General features: G+C 42.7%; 1 protein-coding gene across 4 annotated transcripts in view; it reads right to left on the bottom strand.

The window, feature by feature from the left end:
• Nucleotides 1-6321, bottom strand: part of npas3 (neuronal PAS domain protein 3) — a 390159-nt gene extending 383838 nt beyond the window's left edge. For 2 of the 4 annotated variants that reach the window (XM_082516527.1, XM_082516528.1), the window contains exon 1: nucleotides 2016-2619. In XM_082516527.1, coding sequence (XP_082372653.1) covers nucleotides 2016-2308 — 293 coding nt within the window. In that variant the 5' untranslated portion in view covers nucleotides 2309-2619. Of the gene's footprint in view, nucleotides 1-1401; nucleotides 1754-2015; nucleotides 2620-5354; nucleotides 5634-5861 lie in introns of those variants that run through there. The other 2 variants (XM_082516529.1, XM_082516530.1) reach the window with 2 other exon arrangements.
• Nucleotides 6322-15187: the final 8866 nt, after the last annotated feature.

Here is a 15187-nt window from a genome sequence, read left to right as displayed (position 1 = left end):
TATGCATTTTTATTTTCGTCGGCTGCAGTTTTGTCAGAACAGGTGGTGCTGATGGTGAAAGAAGAAAACCAGCGACGCACCGACGCAGGAAAGGGCCGGTCAAGGAGCGGACAACCTCTGCAAGCTGGAACAAAGTGATCTGCTTTGCAACAAAAGACATTACTGTTGAGTTTACAAAGAAAAATTATAACAATAACAATAATAAAACACCAACTGCTTTTCATCACCCTCTATTCACATTCACCTGCCACATCCTTTCAAACTGAAAACAACAAACAGACCATAAAAACAGAGAGAGAGAGAAATTGCACAAAAGCTTCTAGTAAACACATGCTCTTGTCCTGTTGGGGTGATCATACTTCTAGCTCTGGTTTCTTGTTAACACAGACAGTACTGCAACATACAACACCGCGTTCCCTGTTCATCCCTGTGATACACTGATTCACTGCCACAAAGGCTTCTGAAATTAAAACACAACAGAACTGAGCAGACGCGTAGGTTACATTTAATTGCTTGCCATCCCAAATTCAACAGGTATAAAAAAGGGGAAAAAATGTAGATTTCCATAGAGAACATGACACCACCATGCATCACACACTGAATAAAATACAAGGAGTAAGCATGTAATTACTGGCCATCCTTGAAGCAGCGGTTACAAAGAAGCTATAGCAGATACACCAACAAGAACTGTGTTCCTCTGTAAAAGATCAGCTTTGACATTTGAAAGCATGGTGGATATAACAATATTAACAGCAGATTAAAGAAGACATACACACAAATTTAAACATGTCAACAAAAATTCAACCTTAAAAATCAGAGCAGGTGAATCGCCTTTGAGGTCATGTACAAGTCTGCTTTGTGTGACTTGAACAGGTGAGTCCATGTACATCCCTCCACATTAAAGATCACTGGCAATTCTTCAGTGACACACGCGCGCGCGCACTAGTGTTGGAGTAGTAGAATTGGCCACAAACGCACACACATGCACGTTCGGTTGCACATGTTTTCCACGACACAACGCACACACCTTCCTTGCTCGGAGCATCAACACACTGCATGGCTTCCTAACATGCACGTGCACCTTTAGGCATAGAAACACACACACGAGTCAGAGCAAAGACAGTCATCTGTTTCCCTGAGAGTCAGCCAACCGACCTGTTACCCAGCAGCCACACGCCTCTTCGTCTGACACACACACACACACACACAGAGGCGCGCACGCGGGCACGCACAACTCGACTCTCCTCTGGAAAGGGTAACAGCGTTCCTCCTGACACCTCCAGCCTCAGAATAAAACGCAAAGCGACACGGAACAGCCAGCCGGGCTGCCGGTCTGCGTGCAGCTGTAAACATGCATTGAAGGAGAAGTGTGTGAGGGAACAAAAATCCAAGCCCCGTTACCGTTCTCTCCGCGTCGGGTCCTGCTGGATGCTCGGCTTGGTGGGCGCCATCTTCCTACAACAATTATTTGATTTCTTACTTTCTCTCTTTTCTTTTCTTTTTTTCCCCCTCTTCTCAGATTTTTGTGGACGCGGAGCGGCGGCGGTGCGCTGCGCCCTGACAGCAATGCGTCATGGTCGGTGTGTTAAGACAAAGCCATGTCCGTGTGTGTATGTGTGTGTGTGTATCTGTGTGTGAGTGAGAGAGAGAACGTGTGACTGTGTGTATGTGTGGTGTCAGCAGCCGTGCGCGATTGCGCGTGCGTCTAATGCTTGTCTCGCTCTCTCTCCCCGCCGCCGCTCAGGAGCGTGGAAACAACGGGTGGTGGAGGCGAAGGCAGGGACGGGGCTGCAGCAGCAGCAGCAGAGGCATGCCGAGCGGAGTGAGGGGGGAACCCGGGGTGGATGCCTCTCAGATCACCGCCGTCTCTCCCCTCCTCGTCCTTCTGTCTCTCTCCACGCACGCACAGCTTCGGCTTTTTTGGCACCACAGAGGAATTTCCCGCTTGCGCTCCGGAGGAAGAAAGGAAGGAAGGAAGGAAAAAACAGAGGCAAACAGAGGCGTCAATTCTTTACATTCTCGCCGCCACTGCAGCGCCTGTATCCCCGTCAAAATCCCCGCGGCGGAGCGTCTCTCGCCGGTCAGAGTGTGTGTGGCTTTCGGAGCATTTTCCCTCCTCTGGCTGCTGACAGGAAAAAAGGACAGCACACATCTCCGGTATTTTCTCCAGCCCCGGCGCAACAACGCCACTCTGTTGCAGTTGGAGTCTGTGTGTGTGTGTGTGTGTGTGTGTGTGTGTGTGTGTGTGTGTGTGTGTGTGTGTGTGTGTGTGTGTGTGTGCGTGCGTGTGTTTATTTATTTTTTTCATTTCCTCCTGTATACAGGTTGCCCTGTGGGTTAATTATCAAAAAAATTTTACCACCTAAATAAATTTTTAAAAATGTAATAAAAAAAGAAGAAAAGAGAAAAGCACGAGACGTTGAGTGGAAAGAATGATGGGTGATTTACTTGGATTGTTTCCCTGTAAATCAGATCTGCACACCTCCACCCTCCACCCCCTTCACCTGGCTTCCTTCACTGTCAGTAATAAACACATCACGGCAAATGTCTCACTTCAAAATCCCAACTCAGCTTGTTGTTTTCGTTTGTTTTTTGATATAAAAATAAATCAGCAGTTTCCTGGTCATCTGACGAGTCTCTGTCATGATTTTGATATTGAGTTTGCGAGCCTCTAAATTGAAACAAAGTCCCCTTCTCCATCTTCTTCGACTAAATAAATCAAATAACCTGCTCGGTTTTTTTCTTTTTCTATTTTTCGTATTTCAGGTTACTGAAATATATTTGCCTCCAGGCTTTGATGTTTGCGCGTCAGCAAATGGCTCATTATCGTCCAACAGAAACTACCTTTTACTTCTTCTTTCCCCTCTTTCATTCATTCATTTAAATTCCACCGTTTTCAGTGTATAATTCATTGTAACCTAATCGCTGTGCTGTGTGATTAACCCCCTGGCTGCAGCCCTAGAAGCTGAAAAAGCCTCCCTCTCTATACCAATGACCTGTCAAGGTCAAAGGCATGCTGGGTATTCTCCACACAAACACGGGGTTACAGGCGGCGCAGTGGCAGAAAATAAAGACTGAAGATGGGGGAACCATGACCTCCAGCCGGCGATCGTCGGGAGCTGTGAGCCGTTAGTGCCCATGTGCACTAACGGATTCTTAGAAGACCTGAACGTGTGCGCGCTTCATTTTCACCACTTTTAAGAGCCGCTGCTGTGATTTACGGTTAAAAAAAAAAAAATGTAGTTGCAGTTTCGTATCAGAGCTCAGGTCTCAGTAACCAGAGGTTGGTTTTTTTTGTTACTTCGTCTCTGGCTCCCAGTTTATCCAGATGTGATTTAAAAAGCTGCTTCAAAGTAACATTTTCTTTTGATCACGCCAAAACCGGAAAGGTCACAGATCTGACCCTCATCAGTACACCTTCACAGCGCCCTAAAGTGAGCTTACTTCGTTCAAACAGCATAATCTTGATAAAGATAGAAATATAGAGATATTTTAGAATAAACACATTTATTCTTTGGGTGTTGGTTTCGTGTAGATTGAGGGTCGAGTTTTACTCTAGCTGTGTGGCCACTTTGCGCCAGACCAGGTCCCGAGCGTTCGCTCTTTTCTTTGAGGTTTGGCTGCTCCTTCTCTCCCCGTCTCAGCCCTGCTTACTGAGAGCTGTCAAACGGAGGCGACGTGGATAATGGAGCGTAATGTATAAACATATTAGCTCCCAGCTGTTGGTGGAGGGAAACATTATGTATGGAGAGAGGGAAGAGGGGCAGCTTGGTGAAAAGACACTGCGTCTGAAGAAAAGCTGAGCCTCTGCGGCCGTTACAGACACAAACACTCAAAATGGGCCCCATGTGCCAAACTGGCCCTTCCCAAACTGAGGTCTTAGGGGCCTCAAAGGTCCTTGAGGAGTTCAAACAGGCCCCCAGCTGCCGATGACGACACAGTTAAATTACAGCAGGTTTTATGTCAGTGGAAATGATGCGAGAACGTGCCACGCCACTACTCTAATCCCTTCAACTGTGGACACAAACAGTCCACTGCCCAAAATCCTCCCTTATGGGGGTCTGAGGTCTATGTGCGCCCAGACGCTTTGCTTTAAATAACAATACAGCCCTTATTCGCCTTGTATTTGTTGCTTTAGAGGGCTGAGACACTCTCAGTGCACTCGGAGAGGCCCCTGCAGTGATTTATGTCCTGTTTGCTCCCCACAGCTTTTAGACTTTACACACACATACGCACACAGAGCTATGCCCCATAATGTGGAGAGATTGTCCGGTAATAAGGCAAGAGTGTGCGTGTGTTGGGGTGTGTTTCTGCCCCCTGTGGCTCCAGATGATTAGAAAAAACAACCCTACTGAGTGGCCGGACAGGGAGGCAATCATTTAGATTCAGAGTAGAGGGGGGAAATAAGGGAGGGGGGGGGGGGATAGGGGGCTATGACTGAAGTGAATTGTCACAAGAGAGCAGGTTGGATTCATGACCAGCTGGAAAACATTCAGCACATTTTTGTTTTTCCTGATATAATCCAATATGTTTTCGCTGTTATTAGCAGGACATCATCCCCAGTTTTCCATTGAATTACCTCGACTTTATTCCAGAAGTCGTGTTTTAATACTTGAACCTCATTCCTGAAAATAATTTTTCACTAAATCTCTGCAACCTCATTCCTCCGTTTCTTCCACTGCTGCTCCATCCTCTCTGTCTTTGCTGAGTGCACATATTTTTATACTTTTCTTCACAAATTTGCTTTGAAACACAAAAAATAATCCCAAAACAAACTGTGGATATTGACCTTAATCCTCTTATGTGGCATTAAAGTCACAATATTCCTCTTTTGCTTGTGGATTTGATGGAATAATTGAAAAGGAACGGCAACTAACTGAGAAAATATTTATCCCAACGTATTCACTCAAAGAATAAAAAAAAATCCTCTCCATCTAGTTTTACACATTTCAAATGAGTTTCGTGTATTCTGGGGTTATAGGTGATTTTCACAGGTTTGATTTAAAATCTCAACTGACGATGAAGTTTTGCTTCATGATACCTTAAAAAACGACTTCAAAAATACTAAACCAAAAAGTGTCCACTGAGTTAGAGATGCCCAAGTGTGCCTGAACATAAAACATCCCACGAAGGGGAAAATGATTGATTTCAATAGATGTTAGTAGGTTTAAATACTTTTATCGCAGTCAAATCAATTATAGGAGCACTGAGGAGCGGAGATCTCTCCGCAAGGCCACTTTGATACAAGTATGTTTAGTTTCGATGTGTTACTTTTCCAAGATTTCTTTTCAACTCCCTTTCCATCCTACGCTGACTCCGCTACAGGTCGTTAATCCTGTAGATTTCCCACATACCTTTGTTGGTAGGCGGTGATTCCCTGCACGCTCTGCGGGGTCCCGTTCGTGGCTCCGGGTACCGGCACGGGCACCCGACCCACCGGGGGTCCGGTCACCATCCCCCCTCCGCCGCCTCCTCCTCCAGCTCCGGTTCCTCCGGCCGCCGAAGCCGTCACCTGGACGCTGAAATCCGGGAAGATCCTGATCATGGTCCCCGTCGTCTCCGATGCGCTCCCGCTTCTCTACTTTAACAACCTCCTCCGGCGCTTTCTCCCAACACAGACCAGTCACCGAATACTGGGATCAATGGGATCAATGGATGTATTGATTCAGCAATTAAAGATAAACAACAAGTTTCTTTTTGTTGATTTGTCTTCTTCTTCTTTTTCCTCCTCTCTTTCTAACCTTTGAAAATAACTCTCAAGAAAATCCGGATCACGGTGCGTAAAACAGTCACAATTCAGTGAATCATTAGATAGCTGAGAAGAGTGAGTGTATAAAGCGCAAAGACAAAATATTATAAACCTTTTCCTTAATTGTTTCCTCTTCTTTCTCCTCCTCTCGGCTTTATCCTTGAGAAATAACCCGTGTGCTGCTCCGGATCATGGTCCCGGAGTGCGCGCAGTCTGCCTCTTCTCTTTCCACCTGCTCAGCAATCAGCGGGATCGGTGGATGTAAGAGGTGATTATTTCACCGACTGGAGACCGGCGGACAGCCGTGTTTGTGCTGCTGTCTGCCGGTGCAGGAGCTCCGGACTCTCCTCTCTCTCACGCGGGCACCGCCGCCGGCATCCCGTCCCCCGGCTCTCCTCCGCCGGGTGTGTGCCGGTTGGTCTTGTGAGTGTTGTGGGAAGAGCAGACCTGAAGTGGAGCAGTCAGTCTGTCAGCCAGTGAGCGCGCGGCTCTCAGCAGCACGAGCTCTGCAATGACATTGGTGTAATACAGTGATACAGCAGCGGCGGCGGCGGAGGCAGCGCCAAAGTATGTGTCGGTATGTCGGCGAGAGCCTGCGTGTGTGTGCGCGCGCGTTTGCACTTGTGTGTGTTGTCCTCTGCGCCCCACTCACACACGCACATACAGAGAGAGAGAGAGGGGGGGAGAGGGAGAGAGAGAGAGGGAGAGGGAGAGAGGGCTGTTTGTTCAGCAGGACGGCATTTCCCCTGGCTTTATTGTGTAGAGTAACTGAGAATCAGTTTCCTGGACTTTTATTTTAAGTCGGTTTGATTTGGAGCATTTTGTTTATTCCAACAGTCTTTCGGAGCATTTTTTTTAATGTGTTCAAATGTATAAAAGTAAAAAGGTCTTTAAAGTAAAACAGAACCGTTTTAAAGATTGTTATTGCCTTTGAAAGGTTAAAAAAAAACGTCTTTAAAGAAAAAAAGACAAGCTTCACCGTGCGTAAAGCCAAAAACTCCCCACTTCACTCAACAAAATAATTTAAAGCACCACATTTGAACTGAGGATACAAAAGTGGATACAAGATGTATCCAGACTTCAGGACGTTCACTTTTCCCCGTGCTGTGTGTGTGTATCAGCTTACTCTGGGAATTGAGACGAAATAGTGCGGGTTTCTGTGCCCAAAAAGACGCAAGAGCTGCGAAGCCCGAAGAGTCTCTATAAGTGCAAATAAAGGAGCTGTGCTTGAGCGAAGTGTCTGTGCGAAAGTGCGTTGAGTATTTTCTCTCTAATCTGTTTTCTGAACAGACAAACCAGCTCGACTGTCCTCTCCCCATTCACTGAAGCGCCGTGTGTGATCAGACTTTCGAATAAAGTCGAATTCAGCAGCGCTCCTCCTCAGACTGTCTCCTCCCCTTTCTCTCACTCACACCGGCTCTCCGCCCTCACTCTGTCTCTCTACTGCTCACTCACACAAACTCGATGCTACAAGTAAAGGTTCCCCAATCAAGTAAAAGTATTTATTGTACAGTAATTATAATTGGTTTTTTTTAGCTCACTATAGTCTCGGGTAGGTTCATGTTCAATGAAACAGAATGCTTTATTTTTTCATTCGATTTTTGTACAGCCACCATTGGGTGAGAGACGGGGTGCATGGTGGAGAATTCTCACAAAAATTCGGTAGAAAAGACGAAATGCTGCTCAAATGTTAAAGTTTACAACTAAATGTTTAATTACTTTCCAGCCTTGGCTCATTCAGGCTACTGTAGCATTTTCAGTCCTTGTGTTATACTCCATTCAGATATGAAGGTCATGGGAGTCTGAAAGCCCAGAAAAACAAAGCCAAAACCTGCAGTTCTTCACCACTGGCCACTAGAGACTGGCTCTAAAAGGAAGTCAGTCCATAGACTTTCAATTTAAGAAGTTCAATTTTAAAAAATAATTAAAAAATAATAATACTAATAATAATGATAAAAAAACATTTCGACCTTCATAACAAATATGTGCATTTTGTATTGCTCTTTATTCCGAATAACTTTAACACTTAAAGTAGAGCGTTCCCACACAGCCAGTGAGCTGCTGCCAGTATCTGTCTGCTAGGTCAATGTGGCTAAGTCACTGAATTGGACTACTTGTCTATGTTTTTGGTGTTGGTGCCTTTTCGAGCGTTGTTATTTTAGTTACTTGACAAAAAACAGAATTAGCTGGTACCAAGCACAATCGTAGTAGTAATTGTTTAAATGGACACAGGAGAAGTAGAAAAGGTGTAAAACCTGTGAAAATACAGGTGAAAATCTAACAATCAAGCCTTACTTCACATTCCCAAAGCATTCCAGTGGGCCAGATTGGAGTCTTTAGTGGGCCAATTCTGGCTTCAGGCCTTATGTTTGGCACCCCTTATCAAGCAGATGTACCTGGCTTTGCTTTTGTACAATTTGTGAGTGTAGGGTTGTAAACAGCTTTGCAAGCTTTAGCTGATAACTTAAGAGTTATTAGCTAAAGCAGATTATTTCTAGCGCTAAAAAAAGCTCCAAAAAAACCCTTAAAAAAAAAAAACCCACAGCACTGGGTAAAATGCTAACAATGAGCTTTTAGCATGCATACTCCAAAATCAGTGGATAATGTCACAGTTGACAAAGTTTATTTCATAACTATTTAGACAAAGATACAATGTTTGCAATTTTGCCTCTGTGCATCACATTAAACATTCAAGATACGCAGACTTTCATCTTCAAGTAAGGGGGACAAAAGAGGACAACAAAAGTATTTCTGTCTCTCTCTCCTCACCCTGAGCGTCAGATGGACATCCCTCCTTGTCGTAATGCCAGAGGGTTCTTCCTGTTAAAGAGGAGTTTTTCCTCTCCACTGTAGCCAAGCGCTTGCGCATAGGGGGAGTCATCTACTTGTTGGGGTGCCTTGAGGTGATGATTGTTGTGATTTGGAACTATATTGATAAAATCATTGAATTGAATGAATACATTAACTGCAATTTTTCTATACAGTTCTCAATTTTCAGAGGCTCATTTTAATTAAATGTATCAATAAAATATTGATGTTTATAGATATTATTTACATGTGCCTGAACTGTAGGCACATCAGCATACAGAACCATATCATTTTGTTCGGATGTATAGTAGCATGTTTTTGTGTTTTCAGACTCCCAAATTCGATCAAGAGAATTGGAGCCACATCATTAATCACTTGTCTGAAGTGCTCAGTTAAAGTCAGACTCATTTAAATGATGCTGTCATGATAGTTTTTTTTATATTTTTGCAGCCAGTTTTTACATGGTATACATTATATTAGATACCTGTAACGCAATATCAAAGAATAGCAGTGAGCGATGTGCTATCTTTATGTATATATCTGTAGATGCCTAGTGTATTATAAAGTGATGCTTAAGGGACCATACCAAACGTCAGTATTTGATAACTTAGAAATGACAATGGCCATATTCAATTTGACTATACTTTCCCTGAATGCTAGTAGCACAGAGGGAACAGCATGGTTCATGTAAGGGTGCTACTGTAATTCTTTTAAGGTTAAATGTCATTAGATGTAATTCTTTTTCAAAATATATCTGCATGTATCAGCTTATACACAATCACAATAGTTAATCTGATGATCTTCTAGACTGGTTAAAACACTGAAATTAACCATCTTATTTCTTTACTTCCTTCTGCATTGGTCAAGTTTGCAGCGGTTGCTTTTATTTTTGGCTCCACCTTCTGAGGATTAACTCGCAGCTTTGCCTCTGAGACACGTTTGCAGAACTAAAACTATAATTTGCATCGTGACATTTTCAGCAAAGGCATCGAACCCCCAACTCTGGCGATTTTACTGCTCTCCTCTTTCTCTTTATTGAGCCATGCAGGACACATTTTCAATATTTCATCCTCCTCTAGACTCGCTGAAACCCCACCAGGACCCCTGCAGGGACTCCGAACCTCACTTTGAGAGCCTCTAATAACCCGCAGTTCTCGTCTGTCCTCCGAAACAAAGCATTGCACTAATAAAATGTCCCAATTGAGCTGATTAAATACCAATAAAAACACACAGCTCGCCTCTCCGCCAGCCTGAAGTCTAAATTGGATCGCAGCTCTAACCAGCAGCTCCTAATGAAAACCACCACTGCAGCCCCTGCCTCGCTCCCCCACAATACAGTTTACCTCTCTCTCTTTCTCTCTGTGTGTAATGAAATCAAATGAATTGAACTGGAGGTTTCAGGGGAGACATGCTGGACCCCCTTATAGAATTAGGGCTGAACAGCGCGCGCGTGTGTGTGTGTATTATACAGAGATGTGTGTCGCTGCAGTTTCTTTATATGACCAGATGACCATCAACTCATGATGATGACGATGTGTGCGCGCGCAAACATTTGCCTCAGTATGCGTGCATTTGATATTCACGTGTGTGTGCATGTGAATTTGTGTGTGCGTGTTTGCATAGCAGGCTGCATGGTGCATTAGTGAGCTGTGACCACCTAAAGTACAGCAGACAGAATCAGGACAGTCAACCTGCTGTTATCCCCCAGGACAACATGCAAACATAACACATGCACACATTCACACAGAAACACACATTCATGAGCTCTGGCAGCAAAATAACAAATACTCACCTGTCACAGATACCTTCTTCTCTCATGGTGCATTCAAGTGCAATTCAATCAGGGTATCAAACTTCAATGGAAATATGTCAAAAACTGGCGGATAATAAATGCTGACAGACAGTATTTGGTCAGATTTTTAGATTTGTTCTTCAGTTTTTGGTCAGACAATCCGAGTCCAGCTTTGTCAGATTTACAAGTTTATCTTCACAGTTTAGAAAGGATTTAGCCAGTCTCTAAAGACAAACTTAAATAACACATGAAGACCTTACTTAGATACAGACAATCAAAATCTCCATGTAGAAGTAAAGGATTATATTATATTTACTATATGCTAAAATTTCCTCTTTTCTGGAAACATAAAGACACATTTTGCGCTGCCACCAAATGTTACTCAGCAAACATTTTGATAATGAATGAAAGTTTAGGTCATGATTAAAATTTGTGCATCCAACGTTTGGTGGTTGTCCTTGACTTATTTTGTTTTTTAACAAAAGTATGATCAGTATTTTCTGGTTTGTACGAGGGGGTCTTGCCTAGCTGTCGTCCCTCTGCTCTTCCTGTATGAAAATGTATGGTGTATTGGAGTGTATTTCTTTTCTCCTAACTGATACGTGATAGAAAACTGAACAGACAACTAAGCTGCTTATGTCACATGACTCAGGTTAGATGCTGATATGGTTGTTATCATTAACTTGTAGTTATAAAGTGGAACGCAAACCGACCCACATCCCTCTACTTGCACATATCCTCCCCAACCAGCTATAAAACAAAAAAATCAAGAGGATCTCTGATATTTTATCTGCATTTTTTCTTCATTTTTATAATTAGCAAAACATTAACATTTTGCTGCCAAGGTTTCTCCAACAGACCAACTCCAAACGCAGGACACAGTTACAAAGTTAAACTGTTTAAATGAACAGAATCTTAAAAAAGAACATCACATGTAAGTTAAACAGCTGGAACCTTGATCACTGTTTACAGGTAAGTCTTTAAGTAAGTTCACAGGCTGCAGGCTGTGCTCAGGTAAGTGTCTTTAGGCAGGTTAACAAACAGGAATCTGAGCATCTTTCCCCCGGAGCCGATTAATCTGGGAACAAAGTTCACCTGAGTTGCTTTGGGTAAGTAACAGAAATCAGAGCTTCCCCTCTCTTTCTCCGGGGCACAGCTCCAGTCCTCAGAGCTTTAGAGTTGGTGAACAAAGATGGCTGGGAGGAGTGAGAGTGGGTCAGGCAGCTTTGCACGTAAATATTTCTCATTTTTATTCCTACGAGGAAGGAGGAGAGAGCAAGCAGGTCAGTTAAAGCAGCATTGCAAGCTGTCTGCATTAAACTCACACAGGTGTTGGACAACAGTCCAGCAAGGAGCAGCGGTGGAAGGCGGGTTTATGTACTGGACTAAGTGAAGACGAGGGACAAATGTGTTCACTGGACTTCCTGAGACTACGCCCACTACTGTGAAAGGCTGGTGACATCCACACTTACATTCACACAGATAGAGCCACGTGATATCAATTCCCTGAAGACACTCTGAACTGAGCCTATTACATATATATGTCTATGTCTCCACTAGTTTGTCATTTTGAATCAGAATAAAATAATAGAAATTAATAATAAATGGTTATTACAAGTGGTTTAAGTGTTTTATTTTATGTAATTTTATTAGTGTTTTTTATTGACTGTAGAGTGTAGAGCCCACATCTGAATAAAAAGATGAAAAAAACTACTGGGATTAAAAGAGTCAAGTCATGGACATGAATATTATTTTAGACTGAAGCACTTTAAGATTCCAAAACTGCAGTTCCTCCAACGGCCTCTTGAGGCTGACTCCAAAGGAGAGTTACTCTGCATACTACAAAAATGTCCAAAAAGTTGGGGTTTTTTTTATCTTAATGGTGACATTTTGGTCCCCGTTTCACACAATTATGGGAAAACAGAATTTTATTCATCATTATGCCCGAAGACACCCCCACATCAAGTTTAGTATTGCCTATCCAGATTCAGCCAGTTTCACCATCAGCAGTCATCAGTTTTTCTGACTCGCTGTAAAACACAACAAAAGTCAATAATTCCCCGTCATGTCTCTCTAAATCCATTTTGGAGGCAGCCTGTCATCTCTGCAGACACACGTGCCTTTCTATTAAGCCAACCATCAGTCCGTTAAAGATCACACGTCTCTGGATCCTCATTTGATATTTTTTTTTTCATCATTGGTGAAAGACAGCAGATGACAAAGAAATCATACTTTTCTGTCCTGAAGATCCGTTTGCTGACAAGAACTCGTACACTGTGTTTTCAATGAGTGATGATTGATGTACACAGAGCCTGCTTACGAAAGATGACGAGTGTCACCAAATATTATTTCTACATTTTAAACCTATGACACTTCTGCTTAATAAATGTGATTTCCTTCCTTTCCCAGAAAGATCATGAACTCATTTTTCTCCTTAACAACACTTTCCCTTTATTTTAGGTGCTGTAAAGAATTTTGGCCCACTGTTTTTCAATGTTGCCTCAGTTCATTGAGGTTTGCAGCTATGCATTGTTGCACAGCTTTCTTGACGTCCCACAAGCTTTAGTTGTCAACGGATGACGGATGGCCTCACATTTGACTTTACAATACTTACAGGAGATCATGGTCATCTTAATTACTGCAAAATAAGCCCAAATCTTTACCTCTCCACCTCCGACAGTTTGTACGAGGTGTTTGTATATATATTAACAAATAATACCGCAAATTCTGACTTTACAGAATTTGATTACGTGTAAATTTTCCACATAATTTTGTGAAAGTATGATGCAAAATGTTACATTTACAGGAAAAATTAAATTTACTGGATTTTTATACATTCAGTTTATAACAATCATATTTTACTGATTAATTATTTGAATAAATAATATCCCCTGTACATAAACTCAACACTTTTTTAAAAAATTCTACACAACAAGTTGCATTTTAATCAAAATTCTAAAAGTTTCTGTTTTGATTTAATCATAATTCTCTAACTGTTGACTGTTTGGAAACAGGCGACATTGTGGGAGGATGTCCTGTCATAAATCCTAAAGCAAACACTGGAACCAGTTTTAATTTTGACAGCAAAACTTGATTTCGTTTTAGCCAACCTTCTGACTAAAATGTCAATTAGTTTTTTAGTCATAAAATTCTCTTGTAACTGGTTTCTTCCTCTTAAAGGGGAGTTTTTCCTTCCTACTGTCACCAAGTGCTCGCTTCTGGGAGCTTGTCTGATTGTTGGGGTTTTCTCTGTTTTATTTTAGGATCTTTTCCTTACAAAATGAAGTGTGTTTATACTATTGTTGTTGTGATTTCAAGCTATAGATAGGGTGCTGTTTTGTCTTAAACGTTCTATTGACTGAGGGCTATCTTATCGTGGCTCAAGAGTTGGGAGTTCGCCTTGTAATCGGAAGGTTGCCGGTTCGAGCCCCGGCTTGGACAGTCTCGGTTCGTTGTGTCCTTGGGCAAGACACTTCACCCGTTGCCTACTGGTGGTGGTCAGAGAGCCCGGTGGCGCCAGTGTCCGGCAGCCTCGCCTCTGTCAGTGCGCCCCAGGGTGGCTGTGGCTACAATGTAGCTTGCCATCACCAGTGTGTGAATGGGTGGATGACTGGATATGTAAAGCGCTTTGGGGTCCTTAGGGACTAGTAAAGCGCTATATAAATACAGGCCATTTACCATTTACCATTTTATGAACATCCACTAGCTCAATTGCAGCTAATTTTGGTAAAGTGGCATTAACAGGAAATGAGAAGGCTCTCCAGTCTTACTGGGTTTTTAGCTAACAAGAAACAACATTTGAATACTGGGCAGGAGACAATGCACTGAGTAATGAGGTAAATATTAATTTTCTTAAACTTTCGTTTTTACCCCAAAAGCCTCCAACCTTTTATATGGGTAATAATCTGTAGCTCCATTGAGTTATTATGTGCTCATCAACATTTTCCTACTTTTACATATTGTTTAATGTAAAGAACTCTATAAAGTGTTGAGTTTATTTATGTATAGAGGATATTAATATCATTGTCTGAGAAGTTTGGTTTTACTGACCACAAACTGCTGCGTGATGCAACTTAATCAGTGCAAATGCAAAGCTTTAACAATGTTAATTCTTTTTCTCTTTATGACTTCATCATTTCATCAACCTTCATACAGTCAGTGGTATACAGTGATGCCGACAGGTAGCCCAGCCAGCCAATCAGACAGACAGCGTCCAACGACAGCCGCCCACACTGCCGGCTGAAAATGACAGCTAAATCTCTCTCCCCTGTAATCAAACTAATAATGTTACCCTCTTAATATTTCCTCTCTCCCCACGTTGATGGATGGGGTCAGGCTGCGATTCCCTCGGCTGAGGTCTGAGGTCAAACCGAAGCCTCAGCTCTCTGCTCTGCCACTGTAATGGGGGCTGAAATATTAGTCCTAAACGCCTGCGGATGCCCTGATGCTGAAGCACAGATGATGAATTAACTGCTCTGAGGAATTACAGATGGAGCATTTTGAAGACACACACAGTTTTCACACACTCATCTACACATCTCCACATCTCCACATGCAAATGATTGATAATATACATCACTGACATTAACTTTATCTCTTCTTTTTTGTCCTTACCCTCAGACACATACACACACTTAGACACGCACACACACTTTCTTATGTATGCTAATGATTGATCAAGGTCTCTGGCTGACGCTGGCATCATCATTGCTTTTATTTATTCTACGGTTCTGAGCGGCTCTTGGCCTCTCGCCATCGCGTATCAAATTGTTTTTTAAATGCATTTTGACGACTGATGTGAAAATGCAATCAGGCTAAAACTCCATGAATCCATATTA

This window comes from Aulonocara stuartgranti (genome assembly GCF_965226115.1).
Source record: "Aulonocara stuartgranti genome assembly, chromosome: 19".
Taxonomy (NCBI): domain Eukaryota; kingdom Metazoa; phylum Chordata; class Actinopteri; order Cichliformes; family Cichlidae; genus Aulonocara; species Aulonocara stuartgranti.
Note: the sequence above shows the minus strand (reverse complement) of the source record. Positions and strands in the feature narration are given on the sequence as shown.